Source organism: Mytilus edulis, chromosome 3 (genome assembly GCF_963676685.1).
Source record: "Mytilus edulis chromosome 3, xbMytEdul2.2, whole genome shotgun sequence".
Taxonomy (NCBI): Eukaryota; Metazoa; Mollusca; class Bivalvia; order Mytilida; family Mytilidae; genus Mytilus; species Mytilus edulis.
In genome coordinates this window covers 47,627,796-47,649,240 of record NC_092346.1, presented here as the reverse complement: position 1 = coordinate 47,649,240, position 21,445 = coordinate 47,627,796, and the positions used below count along the sequence as shown (strand labels likewise).

Sequence of the window (21,445 nt, the reverse complement as noted above, 5' to 3'; positions counted from 1 at the left end):
ATACTACCTTATACACATTTACTGGTGTCTATGATAAGTTTATATACACATTAAACAGAAGTTTGATGTTAAATACATATGAACAAGGAGGCCATCACCAGTTAAAGAAGCAAAACCAACAGTATGATTTAAGAACAAACAAAATAATACAAAGTTAACAACTAAAGATTAAAAATGCAAATTCCATTTACTAAAAAGGGATATTGATCCCATATTTTCAAGATAACAGCACTAAATGTTAGGTCTTAAGCCATGTAAAACGAGTGTTTTGCATTTTTAATGTTTAAGAAATTATTGAACCAATGTATACATGTATAAAGGTGTAAATCATAGTACGGATGCATACTAAAAAGGGTCGAAAAAATATTCCATTGAATTTGACAGTTGTAGGAAATTAATCCTACATTTCATTGCAGTTAAACATTCCTTATTTTAGTAAATAGCATATATCTTGAGTGTTTTAAAGCACCATTCTTTTTTATTTGGTGTTTCCAATAAATATTTTGGAGAATTGAGGGTTGCTTACTAAAGCTTGTAAACAGGAAAGATATAGTTGGATATTTGATTTGTTAACTTCCAGTGATGGTTATTGTCTTATATGCAGTGAAATGTTATGTGAAATTTTGTCTGTAAAACTGGACAGGATAAAACTTTACTTATGCTAAGTATTACATTATTTGAAATAATGATGAATTATGCACAATGCTTTGGAAAACGCAAATTTAACAAATATTTTTAGGGGGAAAATGACACCTGAACTACACTTACCTTTGTGTACAATTTCTAAAAACATTTAGTACGAACCCATAACGTTTTATCGATCATTTCATTCGGTGATTGTTGATCGCAAAATTTATCTTTTTTAAACTTACGGGTTTGTCATTGTAAATATAACGGAATTTGATGAGACTGTCATGAAAGTGAGAGGGTGAGCGCTTTAAAACCAGATTTAATCCACCATTTCCTACATGTAGAAATGCCTGTAACTAATCAGGAATATGACAGTTCTTGTCCATTCGTATTTGATGTGTTTTGTTATTTGATTTTGCCATGTGATAATGGACTTCCCGATTAGATTTTCCTCTAATTTCAGGATTTTTGTGATTTCACTTTTTTTTGTCAAGGTTTACCGGACCGTTACATCGATAAACAATCAACGCATAATCATTCATTGAGAACTTGCAAAATAAGTGAGTTGATAAAGTGATGTTTTTTTGTGAATATTTTCCCTGAGTTTCCGTTTATTAATCAAAGCCTGTCATATATGGAAGGTACCAGAACTATGGCAAATTGAATTCCCTTATCTATGGTAGTTAGACGTCATAAACGTTAATGATTATTCTACCGGGGCACACAATTTCAAACTCTAAAAAGTCTATTCATTTCACAAATGGTAAGAAGTGATATGCTTTCTAGTCGTACTACTTTTTTTTAAAACATTTTTAGTATGGCTTTAACAGCTAGTCATTTAAACTAGTGTAAGGTAACTTTGAAATCATTGGTTAGATATATACTGTATGGAAAATCATTTGCAGAAAAAAATGTCATAGATTTGAAAACTAGAAATCAGCCATAGATTAGAAAACTACAAAACTTGCCATAGACTGGGAACTAAAAAACATGCCATAGAATAGGATTATAAAAAATCTGCTATAGATTGGAGAGTCATAACGTCATATTTACCATAGATAAGGAATATGCCATAGATATGAAACCTGCCATAGATTTGAGTCCTACATATATAACAGTTGATAACTGATGTTGTGTATTTTATCTATCTAATTGTTCTTTTAGAATCTATCAACACCATTAACATTCCAGTGCGCGTGTGTTTACATTCTTTTAATCATTGTTTTCCTTCGTACTTGCGCCATGTGGTTGCCTTTGTTCCATTGAGAGGTCTTGAAGTTTTAATCAGTACATACATAAAAGCTATCGGTGAATTATAGTACGGGACGACAATAACTTAAGATCAATAAATTTCTGCAGATTTCATCCGATTGAGGATTTTTTCATCAACCTTTGTTTTTGTTGTGCATTTGGCTTGGCTGTCATTTTTATATCTATCACTTTTGAAACATTCAACAAATAGTTCAAGTACTTGTGTTGTTGTTGTTTTGTTTGTTTGCACTCGTTTTAATGTTAGAAACCTCTGTGATATTCTGCTTGATGAAAAAACATAAACGCTTTGAGAATGTAATTTTAATAAGAAAACCCTGAAAAAATCTACTTTTTCAACAGGGCACACAATATCATTTATATTGTCCACCATCATCTTTGTTTAGACTTTATGTTGAACAAATAATTTTGAGCATACCATTTAGATTGTCATTCATGCAAGCTAAAACGATTATATGTGTTAATTATATGCGTTCTAACTCTGTAAAACATTCATGAATATTGTCAGATGTATGACAAGAGAGTCAATGAGGGTTAAACGGAATTTCAAATTTTAACTTGACAGACACGTGCCATTACATATCTTTGAATAACGTATTTGATAGACAATCCCTTGAACTTGAAATAGTCACACGATATTCATTGCACTTCTGATAAGTTTTGCATTGATATTTCTGCTTTCGTTTCAATAATATGTAGATCAAGGACAAGCTCTGCACTTTTAAAACCAAATTATTTTCCTTTAACTTTTAGATTTACACTAGTTCTTGTAAAATTTTAAGGCATTGTTGTTGAGTTCAAATTTTGTTTGTTTGTTTGTCTGTTTATGACTTTGAATGCACAAGTTCAAAGGTTCAAGAAGCAAAGTTATTTGATAATTTTTATTAAAAATTTACAAAAAATAAAATAAAAGATATATTATCAATGTAATACATATTTATTGTTTATTACATCCAAATATTCATGTGGACATGTTTGAATTTCTTAATCATTCAGTTATCAAGCTAACACATATTGATATACGAAATTATTCATCATTCCGATCAAGCTTGAACTTCGTCTGGATAAGCAAGATGAGTTTAAAATGAATCTTTTAACAGCACAATTTTTGCATGTACATTTATTTCAATGACTACAAAACATATCCTCTAAATTTCCGATAAAAATTAGAACATATATTCACATGATAAAACTGAGTGGCTGTATGAATCTGTATCCACATCTGAAGTTCAAACAGAAACCTGTAAATTAAACAAGTTATACACAATGTTAAAATAACGTTGTACCATTTCTATTCACATAAGCCTCTCGTTATCCACCTTGTTTAAAAAAATTATATTTCATAATAGCATGCACCAAAAAGTATATCTGAACGAACTTGTCATACAAGTAAATTGAGAATGCATTGATGACTATAATAAATTTAAGCCAACCTTAAAAATATTAGTATATAAAAGATCCATTATAGTGCATTGTATTCTTGTCATATTTTGCAAGACAATACATGCACAGTCAAGCTGTTAAAGGTCGAGTCTTCCTGATCAGATAATAATTTAGCTTTGAAACAATCGCATTCTTGAATGAACTTAAAAATACAAATACAATGTATCATTCGAATCATACGAGCACAGAATAAATATTTAGGTTACAAGGAAGTAATTATTTACATAGGCGACAATGGTAGCCTTATTTGGTCCTGCCAATTCACTATCAAAGATCCATTGAAAAAAAAATCGAATTCTGAATTATCAACACCTTTGGGAGTAATTGCAATGGTCAAACACATATGGTGCCGCAGCTTTTTTGATAGAAAAATGGCATTTTTTAAGGGTACTCAACGGTTCCGGAATTTTCGAAATAGTATGAATGAAGAATACCCCTGGCTTAATTTGGCACAGAAAATATTGCTTGTCTTAGAGAGTTTTCTCTAAATTTCTCGCTATTTCTACACCAATGGCCAACACTCACTATTTCAATTTTAATTTCTATTTACCAAGGCAGAAGAAAATAAATTTGCTTTTACCTATTATCTTGGATATAAAATCTAGGTGGCGCCAGTCATCTTTATTTACTTCCTTTTAACCTATACTGACTGATGCAAACCCTCGGTTACTGATTTCAACCAGTAGCGGTTCTGATATGATCTCCATGTGCAAAAACACTCCCTATTGACCTTCACCAAAATCAATATTTTCTATATCGTTTGCAGTTGAAATGATATTTCATAAATTGTTGTGTTTATATTTGCTCAATTTATTATATCAAATATGATTGCATTAGGTACAAAATCTTATATTAACGAAAATATATCTATTAACTTCAATATCTAAAATAAAGACTTTTGATAACCAATACCTCTAATGTTTCGTCTTGAACCAGTGGGTACTGCTTGCTTCCTTTCTATTTGCAAAAATCTATAACAAAAGATCAAATATTATAATGACTCATCCTGTTTTGTTTTCATTGTTCTTCGGTTATTTTCCTCACATTACGTTTGCATTTTTGATTACACGCTTGAAAGGTTTCTGTTGGTGTTAGATAAATGAAAGTCGTTATATAGTTGTATTACATGTTACATAGACGCCTGTTTTTATTACCGGACGTATAAATTATGAGTTATAAGTATGACATAAGAAAGTACTGTGTAAACGTAGATGATCCCAGTGACACAAAAAACGTCAAAAAAATAATCTGTACGTCAACATACAGTCTTCAGAAATATTATGTTTTAATTATGTTCTTTATTACTGGAGAACTAAAAATAAGTCAAAATCTAACAAGAATGTGTCCCAATTACACGGATGCCCCATCCGCACTTTCATCATCTATGTTTAGTGGACCATGAAAATGGGATAAAATCTCTAATTTGGCATTAAAATTAGAAAGATCATATCACAGGGAACATGTGCGGGAGTTTCTCGCTGCATTGAAGACCTGTTGGTGACCTTCTGCTGTTGCCTGTTCTATGGTCGGGTTGTTGTCTATTTGACACATTCCCCATTTCGATTCTCAATTTTATTACTAAGTTTAAAGTTGATCGAACAGGCAGACCGACGGACGAACAAACGGACGCACAGACCAGAAAACATAATGCCCATAAATGGGGCATACAAACTGAAAATTGAATATTATAGAGTTATTGTCATATTTCCATTTTATTTCACTCATAATACTTTAATATTTGAAAAAAAATATTTTCATAGAATTTACAGCTTGGTTAAATATGTCCTTATATTCTTTTGGAGGATACATACTCAAAATATCCCAATATATGTGAAAATTGCTGTTTTAAGCGTTTATTATTTGATTATGTGATTACAAAAAAAGCCACACTAATGAGAAAAAAACATTAAAGCACTCACATTTGATGTGAAATTGAGTATTCAAGTCAAGATTGACAATTTTTTGTAAACGTTCGAGAAATAGTGGAAATTGGCCATGTCTCTTTCGTTACTTATATTCTTGTAGAATGCATCGACTTAGTATAGTATTACCGTTTGGGACTGGCTCACTACATGTTTTCACAGAACACTCGGTACCACATTCACCCGTTACACTATTTCTACAGTTTAGAGAAGGACATGGCAACCCTTGAGGTACAGTGAAATTAGTACACTGCACAAAAACGTCACAAACTGTTGGATGTCCTCTTTTAGCATCATCATCAGTATTGCAGTTGCAAATATCCTCTGTAGAAATAACAGTTTCTTTTTTGTAATTAAGTGCATTTAGAACAAAATATATATCGAAGTAAACTCGGTTAAAAATGGCAATTGCTGCATAGGTCATTAATGTTGTACGGGAAGTAATTTTTTGATAATTAAAATATCATTCATTGGCATTTAACATTTTATCACTATTTACTAATCTTGAATTAACCTTCAAAACATGAGGTACTTTTTTTTTGCTCATATTTTGTATTGATCTAAATTTGTTAGAATGCTTACTATGACCAACACATTGATTAGAAAGCAGCTTAGTTTTTTTTTTATGTATCATTATTTCTATGTGAACTATAAATGATATGTGTGTAAGTTCGTTTCTACTAAATAAAATACAAACACGTCCATACAAATCCATTTTGTCGTAGATATTATCGAATATGTAACATAAATTTTAGCCAGTTTCATTGAATATTAAATGAATAATATAATCAGTTTCTTGTTAACTTATGTAGAGTAGGGACATTTTGACCTCGCAGAGCAGTCTAGTTCACATAAGTGTTAGCAGAGTACATATCTTAATTTTGTTTTTAACATATTGCAAACTACATGCGGATTTGACTCTTTTGGTATTGTTGTGTCTGGCCTTTACAAATTAAGATTGTTTGTGTTCCTTTTAGTTTTTTACACAATTTGTGATATGTTTTTATACCCATATAGAACATTAGAAGCAAAAACAAGATTAGAAAGAATCAAACCTGGAATGAGGTGTAAATCTGCTGTATCTGCAAAAATGTCATTGTTTCCCAAAGATACAGAATCGGCCACACGACATCGTATTTTACTATTGATCATTTCAGGTGAAAACAGCATGCCAAAGACGACTGTCATTGTATTATTATAACATTTTCCCCGTTGAATGTTTGTAAATATGATTTTTATGAATTGATCTTGCAACGTTTCATAAGAATTCGAGCCCGATTGTTTTATTTCTATAATAAGATTCCCGGGAGGTTCTCCAACGTCTCCACTGCATACGTGTTCAAATCCGGGTCTGTAATATCCTAGATTTATCACCTGATCTTTGTTCATTTCTAAGTTTGGATTTGATGGTTTGCCTGTTTAAAACAAAAAGAATTATTCAGAGCAGATAATTTCTCCTGGACATAATTATGATGAAGTGATAGCGTATAAATTAATTAGTACTAATCATAATTAATTAATTCAAAACGTACAAAATAAATTAGATGTTTTTTCGACGCAAAGATCCTGTGAATGAATCAATATAAATACCAAAAAATCTTAATGACCTGACAACAGTATCGTTACTATATCACTTCTGAAAAGTCTGTTAAAAGTTGAGTTAATTTTTGAGGTGTATGCCTACAATGTTGTGCTTGTAAAGAATATTTCATCCAAAACTGAAAAAAACCCATGGTCAACACCTACCCAAAATTTCGATGTTACTTAAAATTAAATAAACATCTCTCTGTATGATTTTGTAATTACTATTAAATTGCAGTACACACATTTTGAAAAGTAGATTTTCGTAAAAAAGCGTGTTGACTTCCAATTTCACGGATAAATAGACGGACGCACAAATGAAACTTTGCATGGCTTTAATGCAGAAGGAAAAAAAACTATGGCAGTAAGAGCCTACCCCATACAACCGCTGAATCTTCATAAACCCTCAATTGTACAAAAGATGAGCCAATGAAACTGAAATTTGATACCTTGAGGTTTTGGATTTATTTAGGCGCAGAAATTGCTGTCTATTCTGTAAAAGCAAACCTCGCCCAATAGTAAATTTTATTTAAAAAAATTATATATTCATAATAAAATATTAGACAGTATAAACGCCACGATAACCTATTCATATTATTAAACTAAATATCTTACGTAAGATTGTTACATATCCATGTGCAGTATATATTTGGTCATTGGTATCAACAACAACTGAGTAAAGTCCCTCTGAATCACAATTCGCTACCATCAAAGTAATGGTTAGTTTGCTGCCGTCAAAGTTTAATGTTATGTTGAATAGTTCCTCTACTGGCAACATGTTGACAGAACCATCGCTGCTGATGAATCCTATTGTTTTTGTTTCCTCTGTCTGTGAAGCCTTATTAATAGTTATTGAATTGAAACTAATTTCATTCAAAAAGCACAATATTGTTGCGGGACCAGTATTCAAGAAAATCGAAGTATTCGTGCACTCTATAGCTGTAAAATATGTTGAAAATGTGTGAAGCATTTAAATGTCATTTTGCTTCAAAATTTTGTATGACAGTTTTAGTCCGATTAATGTTATATTCAACCAACATTTCAAAGATTATTTTTTTATCTTTGGCTATACTAAGTAAAAAGTTTTCAAGCCCCAAATCGTATAATACTCATTATCTATTTTTTAAAATTACTATATTGCCATCTCTTTAACACACGTTTCTGTGGTCTAGTGTTAAATTGTTTCCCTAGAGTGCAGGGGAGCGCCGGTTTGATCCCCGGCCGGCTCAAAACGAACTTTTTAAAAAATTGATGCTTGCTTCTTTTACGATAAGCATGCGGTATTAAGGATGATAATGAGGAATTTATTCTCCATTAGTTCAAATCAGTCTTTTGTATTTTGGTGGGGTTTGTATTCCACAGTCATTAGTTTTCAATGTTTTGATATGTAGACTGATGTTTGTCTTTGATCTTATTTTTTCGATTTCATTTTTTTGGCAAGCAGGTATCAGTTTTTCCCCTGTTTACGAGTTTGAATATTCCCTTACAAAATTTAAAGAAATTTAAGAGTTAAATGAAACATGAGAGCCGTGGTGTAGTGGTTGGTGCATCGGACAACTAACACAAAGGTTTTTTGGTCAATTACCGTTCCGAGATTAAAATTTAAGGGACTGAATTTTCGGCGCTCCCTTGACACCATTTGCGAGTAAGGTCTTGACGAAGCGATGATAGCAGGATAAACGGCTGACCCGAATATCTATATCTCTTGCACGTAAAAGACACCCTTAGCTTGTAGATTTGCAGGCTAATTATAAGGGATTAATATAAGTTGAAAAACTTTTTTTCCAATCCACTATAAATAAACATGTTACACATAATGAAATGTTAAGACCCAAGTTTGTTTTAATATACTTAAAATTGTATCAAAGATGTAACATTTTATAGAGCAAGTGTCAAAAATAATGTTAAATACAAATGTAATTAAAAGTAATCATAATAAAAGTCATGTTTTCAGGCTGACACTATAACGTGTTGATATTTTTAAAAGTTAATATCGTTTCGATCTATATACTTTTCTGTTCTTGGAAGCAAAAGATTTTACCCATGACTAAATCTAAAAGGACAAAAAATGTCATTGTTTATTTTTAAATTTACGAGTTATTTTGGAAGACATTAATCACGATACTTTAGAAAAGAGCAACCGCTTCTTACAAACAGTTTACATACAACCTGATGATTTATTAGTACATTTTTAAAATGAAAGCAGATAAACAAAAAACTATTTAATGCTACAAAAATAAAGAATATTGAGAAAAAAATGTGTGTTGACTTCATATTTACCCCAATGTAAACTCTCGCTCTCCGTTAAATATCCTTTTTGTTGATGCTTGCGACAAAAAGCAAAAACAAACCAATCAATTAACTAGAGGTATTCTCGTTATCACCAGTTTGGAAAGCGTAACACTTGTACGCATTGCACAGCACAAAATGATGTGATTTATTTTTGGTTATTGGACTTTTAGTGGCTAACATTTCTTGCATGATCAGTACGATGTAAATTAAATCAGGAACATTTAGAGCTCGGTATAGTGTATATATATATATATATTTCTTGTTGAAGACCGTATATAGACCTTTAGATATCTTTTTAATTATTTGGGTTGTTCATCGATGTACATTCCAGTATACATTTTTATACATAATATTACCAAAATCGGAATCTGAACAAAAATTTAAAATAAGTTAATAGGGCGCTGAAAAGATTGCCAATGAGACAACACTATTATCTAAGTCACAATTTGTAAAATTAAACATTATAGGGCAAAGAACGGTCTTCAACACGGAGTCTTTGCTAAGACCGAACAGTAATCTATAGAGGGCCCCAAAAATGACAAGTATAAATCATTTAAACGTGAAAATATAATCTTAGACTATATAAAAAACAAGAAACGAGAAACTACTGAACTTGCATATAAAGTAACACATGTAAAATAACACCTACAGAGTAACACTTACGTGAAATACTAGGAACATCGGTACTTGTCATATTTATAGACGGAATGGATACAGCACCACAAAAATCTAAAGCAAAAAATTTAAAGCTATATACATTGATACTACTGGAGTTCAAAAGCATAATTTTTTATTTCAATACAGTAGTGTGGAAACTTCAGGTGACATGGTTTCAATTACATGTTAAAAGGAAAAAAAGGGGTGTCAATTTGATTGGTTTACTTCTGGTGATGGGTATTATCTTTTATATGCAAAGAAATGTTATGTGAAATTTTCTCTTTGGATAAGACAAAACTTTCATATATAAATATAAGAAGATTTAGAATGAGAACCAATGAGACAACTCTCCATCCAAGTCACAATTTACATGCCAAATTTGAAACAAAGATAAATTCTGCACACTTTTTTTGAATGGTGCCAATTTAACAAATAGGGGAATCAATGGTGGAACTACTCCTTAATCCCAGTCATATAGTATTTTATAATATGATGATAGTCTTATCATTGAAAATCATACCACATCCCCTTATCTTATATCACAACACGTAAATTAATGTAAAAATCTCACTCTCCACAGGCGTTGCTGTGTGAAGATAACTCATCCCTCGTTCAAGACATGGCATAGAAAAAAACCCACAAGGATTCGATTCTTGCTATAATTAAAATCAATCCGTATTGAGCACCTTGATTTTCAGAGACATTATATCTATCAAACTATCATAGAATGACAGTAAAACTTTAATTTTAATGTTTGCAGGGATTTCAATACAAATACGCATTCTTCCTCATTTGAATACATATGGCATACATACATCATAAAAAATGTTTCTGTTCCAATAACTATAGATTAATGAGGCAAACAATGAAATAAACATGGAAAAAATGATATTGAAGTGTAATCTTATTTCATATCCCTTCGGTAAGTTTTATTTCAAACACATTTATGTGTTACCTGCAGGAACTGTTTCCTTGCATACATTATCAGAACAGTCATCTGCACAGATTCCTGTTGAACTATTTCTGCATTGGTTTGCCAGGCATTGTTTTCCTACTGGTACTGTCATATTAACACATTCAACATAATAATCGCATCGCCCAGGATGTCCCCGACGTATACCGGATTGTATAGTATTGCACTTGCATATATCTTCTGCAAAATTAATACTTTAAAGATACTGTGAAATGCTATGCCATGTTCCCAAATACTAGTATACAATTGACAATTTTCTCGTATTAGATTAAGAGTTCATACTCACATGAAACTTTTAATAAATATATATATTCTGAGTTTTTTTCTTTATCTGAATTATTTACCACTGTCTTAATATCATCTGCTCGCGGCGATCAGCAAGTCATAGCCAATTAAATGGATGGCAAATGATATACATGGTACAGTTATCCTTCCAGGGCCATTTATTTGTTCTTTTTGTATTGACGTGGTTTTTATATTGTTTTCTGTCTGTTATTAATTGTACTTGTTTCGTCGTCTTAAGACATTTAAGTGTATTGGTATTTTGATTAAAAACTGTCAACATATGGAATATTTTAATCGAGTTTACATGCAATGTCAACTTGGAACTGAGAAGTGTCAAGCATGAAATGAGAAATTTCTCAATTGTATGTCGCTACTGGTCATTTGTATCAACATGAGAACTTTGAAAAAAGAATAATCTTTGCCTTATTCAACTTATAAAATGTAAAAGTTCGTGGAAGCTGGTATTTCTCCTCGACTCTTAGATTTACAAAAAATGTACTTATCATATCACTCATAACAACGCATCTCTAACTTGTAGATATATACATTCATCCTTTAAGGACAGCTTTTAAATTTATTAGAATGTAGCCATTGATATCTTCACGTTCCTTTACTATTTTGTTAAGTCTTGTATACTTACTTGGGATAACTCTAAGGACATGTCCATCTGTATAAGAAATTACATCCGATTGATATTTGTTCTCTACTCTGCATCTTAAAGTTTGATTATTTTGCTGACCATCTACATTTAGTAGAAATGTAATATTTTGGAATCCATGGCAATTCTGATTAGTTCTAATGTCACTCAATCTGGTGACGACTTCATCCGGTATTTGGTAAAACTGCTTTTCACCTTCCCCGGGAATATCTATTAAAATATCGATACGAAGGTTCCCCATAGGGTATCCAACATTGCCATAGCAATTATGAGCTTCATTATCAGAGCCGGATTCTACAACAACGGCAGGATTCAAGAACAAAGAAGGCTTCCCTGGATCACCTGTTAAAAATAAACTCTAATATATGACATACTTATCTATAAAGACTTTCTAGAATTAAAGAAAACTGCGAACAAATATGTCAATGATTTATTTCACATTTTCATTTGTTATTCTTTTTAGACTTTATACATTTTCATAGCGTAGTGTTGATGACATTTATAGAAATTAGGTGTTAATGGCAGGTTGTTGATGATCTCTTGGTCTCTGTCAAAATACTTTTAAACGTTAAATTTATGGAGTAGATTTTGGTTGGATAGAGCTTACTGTAATTTATATATAGACAACTGTCCAAATCATATCAATAGTACCCAGATTCAGACTAAAACACTTTTATAGTAGTATATGTTTGTTTTACATGTACATTAATATATTATCCCATGAAATTAAAAGCAAAAGTCTTTATCAGAAAAGCTCTAAATGAATTCAATTTGATCATGGAACAAAAACAATAACTGACTCACTAATTGGCTGTATTGATCCTGTCACCATGGCTGTAATTGTTGTTCCATTACTTATATTCAACACGTAGTCTCCTTCATCGGCACACGTGGTGTTTAAAAAATCAATAGAAATGACGAAACTCGTAATAACACGTATTTGTATGTTCAAATGATCTTGGAAGTATGTTATATCTCCGCTTTTACTAATACTAGATATATTTACACTGACACCATCTTTGATTTTTACAATCATAATCTCCTTATATTCTTTTGTTCTGTTTAAAGTGCACATTATTGTTGCTGAGTTATGTAGATGGATATAAACATCATTACATGTATCTTCTGAAATAACAATTAACACCAAATATCGTCAATGTAATCAACACTCTTTTCAAATGCTAACTTTTTTTTGGTCAGAAATAAGACGGAACAACATATTTAAGTTTGGATTATTTTGTTTACTACAATACATTTTCTTTAGAAAACATACAAAATTCAAACGATAAAGTTACCAGATTATGCACTTGAAATGGTATTAAGACACCAGTAACGAAAGAGCTAATATCATTGACACTATTCTCTTGTTTTTTTGCTTTTTATTTTTTAACTTATGGCTATTTTAATTAGAGAACTGACACACAAATTCCGTTTTCACTAATTATCTAGTCTTTTTGAAAAGATCAAGAGTTCATACTTTAACTTAACTTACTTGAGAAAGTTGATAAATCCACTTCTGAACCTATTATTTCTCCTCCAAGAATGAAGTCGTTTTGCACACGACATCTTATAACAGCTTCATTCATATCTGATGTAAAATTCATAGTAAACTTCAATATCTGAAAATTCCTGCAATCTTTTGTAGAACTAGAGTTTTGTACGATAACTAGATCTGCCGGCGGAACTATGGAAAATTCTGAGTTATTCAGTTTTATTTCTATTATCAATTCTCCTGTTGGTTTCCCAATGTTTCCTGAACATTGGTGTTCATAGTCAGATTGTATATATGGTAGTCCGGCAAACTGGTCAGGATTTACAAAGAATACAGGAACGGTTGGTCTATCTGGAAAAAGAAAAACAAAGTCATATTTTATTTCAATTATACAATAACTGATGAATCGTATTACGGAACGATCTAGACATAGGTTTTAACGCTCTTTAATGGTAAAAATAAAATATATCATTTAATTAGCAGCAATCGTACATTTGAATTATTAAACTGCTATGTAGGGCGTAAACATCCAAAAACTGACTGACAGAAACAGATGTTTGCAAGTATTTTAAGCTCTAGCTAATAGTATTCAGATTTTTCCAAAATAAAAGATAATCCACAAATTCAAATATCAGTTGCCAGTTTTCATTTTATTAAAGATTTCATCCAAAAGAAGTTAACAAATGAAATTCAATCTTTACCACTTACAGTACTTCGTACGTGTTGTGTGACACAAATTACAACAATTACCTCCTTACCTATAATCATTAGAGACCCAGTGATATTAACCCCATTAAAGGCTGTACTGTTTACTTGGACTTCATATAGACCATCGTTTTCACATGTGACATTTCTAAACACCAACGATAAAGTTATATTCTCAGCCTGATTAATAACCATTTTAAAATTAGTTGATGGTGAAAGATATTGAACTTCTCTGTATTCGTTGATTTCTGCTATGTTTTGTCCGTTTTTCGTTATGAAAATTGGCATGGAAATCAACCTTCCAGTAATGATACATGATATACTAATGTCTTCGTCGTATAAATATGCTGTTGCATCTGTACAACTACCACCTGTAAAACATGTTTTCTTATTTGTTGAATGTGTCAATAAGATTTTCTTATTGAAAATGACATTATAATTAACATATAGTTTTTAATACAAAGGATGTAGGGAATAACTTTGTGATTTTTAATTCTGAATGGAGTAACCAAGTTGTATGACAAAGGAATATGTTTTGATACATGTCTTCTTGCATCTTTAAGTAGATTTCGTATGTAATGGTTAAAAAAAAACATAATGGCGATCATGAGTTGTTGAGTCGGTGATGATCACTTTATACTTGCAACACGAATTTCGCATGTTGGAGGAACTTAATTGACTATAGCTCAGATTGTTTATCTTCATTTTAGGGGATCTTTTTCTTTAAAGGTATTATAACGGTTATGATTCGACATTAATAGTAATTTCAACTAAGGCTTTTCTACCTCAGGCATAGATTACCTTAGCTGTATTTGGCAAAACTTTCAGGAATTTTGTTCCTCAATGCTCTTCAACTTCGTACTTTATTTAGCCTTTTTATCTTTATTGGATTCGAGCGTCACTGGTGAGTCTTTTGAAGACGAAACGCGCGTCTGCCGTATATACTAAATTTAGTCCTGATATCTATGATGAGTTCATTCGCTGTGTTATCCCCCAAAATATCACAATTGTCGACCAACCTGCAGCGTGAATTCTGCTCGGTAACTTAAAATTAAAATAATTCTGAAAATTACGTGACGTTTACTATACTTTAAAATATGATAAAGAATTTTTATCATTTTAAGCTCATTCTCCTATATCATTACACGTGTGTTATTAACAGTCAAACACATTTACCTGGACAGTTTTGGTTATTGCACTGCAGATGTTCTGTATCGTTACCGTCACAAAGCTTTCCCCCATGTTGTGGGACTGGATTATTACAGCTACGATTCCTTGTTTGGATTCCTCCTCCGCATGGCAGACTGCACTTATCCCATTCATTCCAGTTTGACCAACCACCATCAACTAAAAAATATGTGTTAAATGATGTATACTTTACATTCTACCATTATCTTGAGGATAAGCTTGCGTATATCAATCAAGCATTTTGTACGGTAAAACTTAGTCAACAAAACATAGACATAAGTCGAAGACAAAGACCAAATGTTATCATTTTCTAAAAATGAAACACAAAAATAGTACTGACATTTTGACACATCTTACAGTAATTCAATTTCTCATTTTATTCTGTTTGTTAAACGCTTAAAAGATTGATTTTAAAATCATTTCCATTGTTCGTATTGAAACAAATGATTAATAATAATACAACAATTTCAAGAATTTGTCACATGACAAAAGGTCATGTAGGTGCGTCATAGTACAGAAATAATTTATAACTGACCACATAAATAATCTAGTCATAACATCTTTTTAAAAGTGTTTTCTAATGTTTTCAATTATCACTTTGTTGTGTGGAAGGTTATAACTCTCTGAATAAAAGGGAGAAGAAGACAATCACAAGTCGGGAAAAAATTAAAAAAAACTAAAGAGAAACAAAGACAAAAAAATATAAAAATAAATATTAGTTGAAAAAACACCACGCAGAAAAATAAAGTGAACAACAAGATAAAATTGGGAAAGGAAATGGTGAATATGTCAAAGCGACAACAATCCGACCATAGAGCAAACAACAGCCGAAGGCAACCAATGGGTCTTCAATGTAGCGAGAATTCCCGCACCCATAGGTGTCCTTCAGCTGGCCCCTAAAAATATGCATAATAGTACAGTGATACATGTAATGGACGTCATACTAAACTGCACTATGTAAGATCCCTACATAAACTGAGCTAAAATAAACTTACGACCCTGTCGGTTTGCTTCAACCGTGCGTTTTTTTGTCCGGGATGTACAAATACGCAACAACGTTTAGTCATACGTCTCGTTTTGAGAAAAGGGAACGCTTTCAATACACTATGAACTATTGAAAAATTACTGTTTGAGTGGTACCTATGTGGCATATTATTTGGTATTTGCTTTGGTCCATATCCACAATAGACCCTCATTTTCGGTTGGCAGCTCGAATTTTCAACTTTTCATCCGGTTGTCCCTTAATACAGAACCTTCTTATCATATTGATTTTTGGTCATTTTGTTCTCTTTCTAAACATTTATGAAATATTTGTCGCTGAACGTTAAGCACACACCAAATAATCAGTCAATCTGGAATATTTTATGGACAATATAATATTTCGTTAGTGTCTTAATCATGTAAAAAAGATTGCTATCTAAATACATATTCTATATCAATTTGGTGTGTGTACGGATTAATATAACCCTGCAAATAATATTTATAGAATAGACAACGCCTATTGTTTTAAGACGTCAGATAGTGAAATAACTTCGTTTATTTCACATGTGAAATTATCGGTTTTTATTTAACCGGGAAATCAATGAATCAATCGCCACCAATGTACGTAATAAATGTCTATAATTCAAATTGTAAACTTGATTAAGGTTCATGCACGTCTTGTCTTCGTTCTCTAAATAGTTTCAGGTTTTGACAGTTTCTAACTTTATTTTTGTTGATACTACCATTATAAAGTTTTGTAGAGGATTGATTCTCTTAATATTTCAAAACTTACCATTATCTCCTGGACCAGTTGTATACTGTCAAGAAACAAGCGTTTTATATCTATACTATTTGAGCTGTGTGTCTTTTCTAATGACCCAAGATTATATTGGGAGATGTGCATGTGTAGTAATTCATTGTTTACAATGTTGTTTTTTTAACAGTTGTCTCGTTTTCAATAATACAACATCTACATATTCTAATTTCATTGGAAGAATATACTAGTACTAAGTATCTTTATTCATGCTGCACTTATTGGATTGTACTCGTTCGTGAAAGATGTTTTACCTGGGCAAGGATCATTCTGGCAAGTTTTATTTTCGGTTCCATCTCCTATACATATAACCTGCTCATCATCATTAACACTTTGGCCAAAGCAGATCCTCCGTTTAAAACTGATTCCTGTGTCACACGTTACGCTGCATGCATCCCAAGTTCCCCATGGAGACCAATAGCCTATAACTAGATATAAACACACTAGTAGCTAAATGCTTTCCTTAACTAATGTTCGATTATACAAAAGAATTCAGTTGTTATGCATGAATACTGTAGAGAATGAAATACTTCAATACTTGAAACAACAAAACTATTGCAATGCCCATATCTTATTATCTGACCTACATGATGAAAAAAACCTTTCTTAGGGTAAAAAACATCTACATGTAGGGTCATACTAGTTTTTATTTAAATTGCAATTGAAGTAAGAAGTTTTGAAACACATTCTTGTTACCAAAATGAACTGTAAACTAGATTACACGACTCCAGCTTGTAGTATGAATACCTTGACATTTCTCCTCTTCACATCCTGTGTACTCTTTTGGAAAGCCGTCGCAGAAGTTGCCTCCGTGTTGAGGAAGAGGATCGCTACATTTTCGGGATCTGCTTTTTGTTCCACTTCCACATGTCTTACTACATTTCTCCCATGGATTCCAATCGCTCCAGGCTCCGTTTACTAGAAATAATAATATATATAATATAACAGATTATACTATTACTATTGAATCAAACCGAAAGAAACAGTAGATTCAAAATCAGGAAAACATACTTTAAAAACAGTACAACTGAAAACAGATTCTTTTAATTGTTTAAATGTGCAACAATATTTTACTCTTATCGTTTGGTCTGCATTGACGATGGATTTCCAACATGGAAATGCTATATAACAATATGACAATGAACAGAAAAGGTTAACAACAAATGAATGAAAAGTGATTTATAAATATATTTACTAGGGCATGGATTGTCCTGACATGGACCAGTAGTTGTACCGTCACCGTCGCATTCATTACCACCAAACATAGGAACTGGATCACTACACGTTCTATTTCGTTGTCGAATACCACCATCTCCACAAGTTAAACTGCATTCTCCCCATGACAACCAAGTAGACCAATTACCATCGACTATTTTAAGATTGTGAAGTTAAAAAAATTTCATGTAAATTTTGTGCATAATTTTTAAGATATATTAGTATAAATAGCAAAAACCAAGACACCTTCGACGTTTTCAGTTGATGGTATAAAAGAAAAATTAAGCAGAGATACAAAAAAGCATTAAAAAAATTAACCTCGCTCCCAAGAATTCTAACCAAAAAGTAAGGATTGTTATTAATTATACAACTCTCCTGTCAATTTTATACGTATGAGGATGACTTTACACAGTTGATTCCCTAAGATAAAAAAGAGGCTTGAAGGGTCCAAATTATATATTGTTCTCACTGAATCATTACACATTCGGGTGCCTCCTTAAACGCTATGAAAAATTAAAAAAATAAAAAATGATTCCAATTGTTTTTTTTTTCAATGTTTAAAGGAAACACCCTTTTAGTCTAATTGCATACGATATTCCCGTGCTTGCATTTCCTATCATGATTTCTTGATAGAGGTTTGCTGCTCACAAGGAAGCTATTAAACCAAGAGTTCCAGGTGGTGAAGTTGAAATCATCCCTTCGTAAATTTTACGGACGCCATCACGAGTTGGTTGACCGTTATGGAATAACCGTTTCACAAATGATATCGGATATGTTCCTTACGTCGTAACTACAATCCCCTTCCCTTTCATGAATATGACCTACCGAATTAGACTATTTACCGGATTTGTAATCACTTAAGCAACACGACGGGTGCCACATGTGGAGCAGGATCTGCTTACCCTTCCGGAGCACCTGAGATCACCCCTAGTTTTTGGTGGGGTTCGTGTTGTTTATTCTTTAGTTTTCTATGTTGTGTCGTGTGTACTATTGTTTTTCTGTTTGTCTTTTTTATTTTTAGCCATGGCGTTGTCAGTTTGTTTTAGATTTATGAGTTTGACTGTCCCTTTGGTATCTTTCGTCCCTCTTTTGATACTTACTAGGACATGCAGGGTTTTCACACACTCCAATATCAGTCGTGTTTCCCTCACAGTCTTTTCCTTCAAATTCGAGACGTGAACAAGATCTTGATCTAGACATACTTCCATTACCACAAGTCACATCACAGGTGGACCACAAACTCCATTCTAACCATGTTCCATCGACTTGAAAAATACATTTTCATTTTAACAGCTTAGCTTATTGTGCATTTATTGAAATAACCACGCATAAATAGTATTGTATGTTATTACATCGTATATGCTTTTAAACTAAATGTTACCATGCATATTTAATTTCTAGAAGACACTTTATTTTGCTGACTGGATTCAAGATGGAAAGATGGTGTGAGGTTAATATATCTTTCTCATACTAAAATCTTTCACAGTTAAACACTTTCTTTCTTTATAACAAGATATAATGTGCATACTAATTCGATGCCATATTTTCATATCTATTTAACAATTAAACTTTGGGAATATTCAACCTTTCTATATAGTATATGTGTATGTATTGCAATTTTTACTTAATTAAAGGTCAAGATTAATACATAGACAACGTTGCCAATAAGCAAACTAATAGTCATACACTGCACAAACTCTCATATATGAATCGTTTTCCCATTGAAGTGTTAAATAACGCCTTACTTGGACATGCCATTTCACTGCATGAATCAAACATAGTATCTTCTCCAACACATTTTTCTCCACCAAATTTTGGTGCAGGATTTGTACATGTTCTTTGTGAATGTCTTAGTCCTCCGCCACATGTAACATTACATGAACTCCAGGGAGACCACACTGTCCACATACCATCAACTTTAATGTAAAATGTGAATAAAGAAGTAAATTCGAACGAAAATCGAGAATGAAAGCTTGCAAATTATATATTTAAATCACACAACACTGAACGATAGCATATTCGAGATGCCTTTCTTGTATAAGAACAAAAAGGAAACAACTAGAAGTTTTAAGGATGATACGTACATATACTTGTAACTATAGACAAAAAGTGAAAGACATATTTTAAAATTGTTTGTCTATTTTCTATGCTTTTGATAAAGGGAGCTACATGTAACAACTTTGTACTTGTTTGGACTTTCGAACTTTTATATCTGGGCGTCACTGGTAAGTCTTGTGTGGACGAGGCGCATTTCTAGCATATTGATGTTTAAACCTGATGCCTTTTGTTAGCTATTATTCATATGTGTCTTTGTCTGATATGTTTTCTTATTTAATGTATTGTAGTCCTGTAATGCGTTGTTATTTGGGGTTCGTGTTGTTTATTCTTTAGTGTTCTTCGTTGTGTCATGTGTACTATTGTTTGTCTGTTTGTCTTTTTCATTTTTAGCCATGGCATTGTCTGTTTGATTTAGATTTATGATTTTGACTGTCCCTTTGGTATTTGTCGTCCCTCTTTTAATGTTATTTTTAACATTGCTATTAAAGTGCGAGGTTTGGCATGCCAAAAAACCAGGTTCAACCCACCATTTTTCTTTAAAAATGTCCTGTACCAAGTCAGGAATATGGCCTTTGTTATATTATAGTTTCTGTGTTTGTTACATCTTAACGTTGCGTCGTTTATTTTCTCTTATATTTGAGTGTGAACTCACATTACTTTAAGATGTGTCACGGTACTTTTCTATCCCAAATTCATGTATCTAGTTGAGATGTTATACTTGTTATTTTTCTTGGATTTTGTCAAATGCTTAGTCTGTTTCTGTGTATGTTACATTTTTTATGGTGTGCCGTTGTTGTCCTCTTATATTTCCCTCAGTTTTAGTTTGTTCCTACGATTTTGTTTTTTTGTCCACGAATTTACGAGTTTTAAACAGCGGTTTACTACTGTTGCCTTTATTTACCAAAAAATGCTATATTTGTAGTAGAAATATCCAAGCTAGATGTTAAATTATATGCATCCTCAACTTGTGAGACTTTTTAAACTCTTTAACAAATCTCAATTGCGAGTAAAATTGTTTTTTTAAACAGTACCTGGACAGTTTTCAAGGACACATGGTTTATGTTCAGTACTATTTCCCTGGCATGAAGTTCCACCGTTTATTGGCTTTGGATCATTACACAGTCTAGTTCTCTGTCGAAGAGATGTACCACATGTTTCTGCACACCCTGCCCAGAAAGACCAGCTTCCCCAGTTACCATCTACTATATTAATCAAATTAGAAGATTACAATTAAACACAACAGATTCGAAAATAATAATATGTTGGAAATTAAATAACGTTA

At 32.1% G+C, this 21,445-nt stretch overlaps 1 protein-coding gene across 1 annotated transcript in view; it reads right to left on the bottom strand.

The window, feature by feature from the left end:
- Positions 1–2,820: 2,820 nt before the first annotated feature.
- Positions 2,821–21,445, bottom strand: part of LOC139516666 (uncharacterized) — a 33,357-nt gene continuing 14,732 nt past the window's right edge. The window contains exons 7-24 of the mRNA XM_071306888.1: positions 21,195–21,365; positions 19,851–20,021; positions 19,206–19,370; positions 18,086–18,259; positions 17,638–17,808; positions 17,145–17,318; positions 15,084–15,254; positions 13,961–14,278; positions 13,203–13,553; positions 12,515–12,835; positions 11,693–12,052; positions 10,750–10,947; positions 9,801–9,866; positions 7,461–7,784; positions 6,320–6,679; positions 5,394–5,588; positions 4,255–4,313; positions 2,821–3,140 (exon numbers count right to left, since the gene is read on the bottom strand). Of these exons, the coding sequence (XP_071162989.1) occupies positions 4,300–4,313; positions 5,394–5,588; positions 6,320–6,679; positions 7,461–7,784; positions 9,801–9,866; positions 10,750–10,947; positions 11,693–12,052; positions 12,515–12,835; positions 13,203–13,553; positions 13,961–14,278; positions 15,084–15,254; positions 17,145–17,318; positions 17,638–17,808; positions 18,086–18,259; positions 19,206–19,370; positions 19,851–20,021; positions 21,195–21,365 (3,704 nt within the window). The 3' untranslated portion in view covers positions 2,821–3,140; positions 4,255–4,299. The remainder of the gene's footprint in view (positions 3,141–4,254; positions 4,314–5,393; positions 5,589–6,319; positions 6,680–7,460; positions 7,785–9,800; positions 9,867–10,749; positions 10,948–11,692; positions 12,053–12,514; positions 12,836–13,202; positions 13,554–13,960; positions 14,279–15,083; positions 15,255–17,144; positions 17,319–17,637; positions 17,809–18,085; positions 18,260–19,205; positions 19,371–19,850; positions 20,022–21,194; positions 21,366–21,445) is intronic.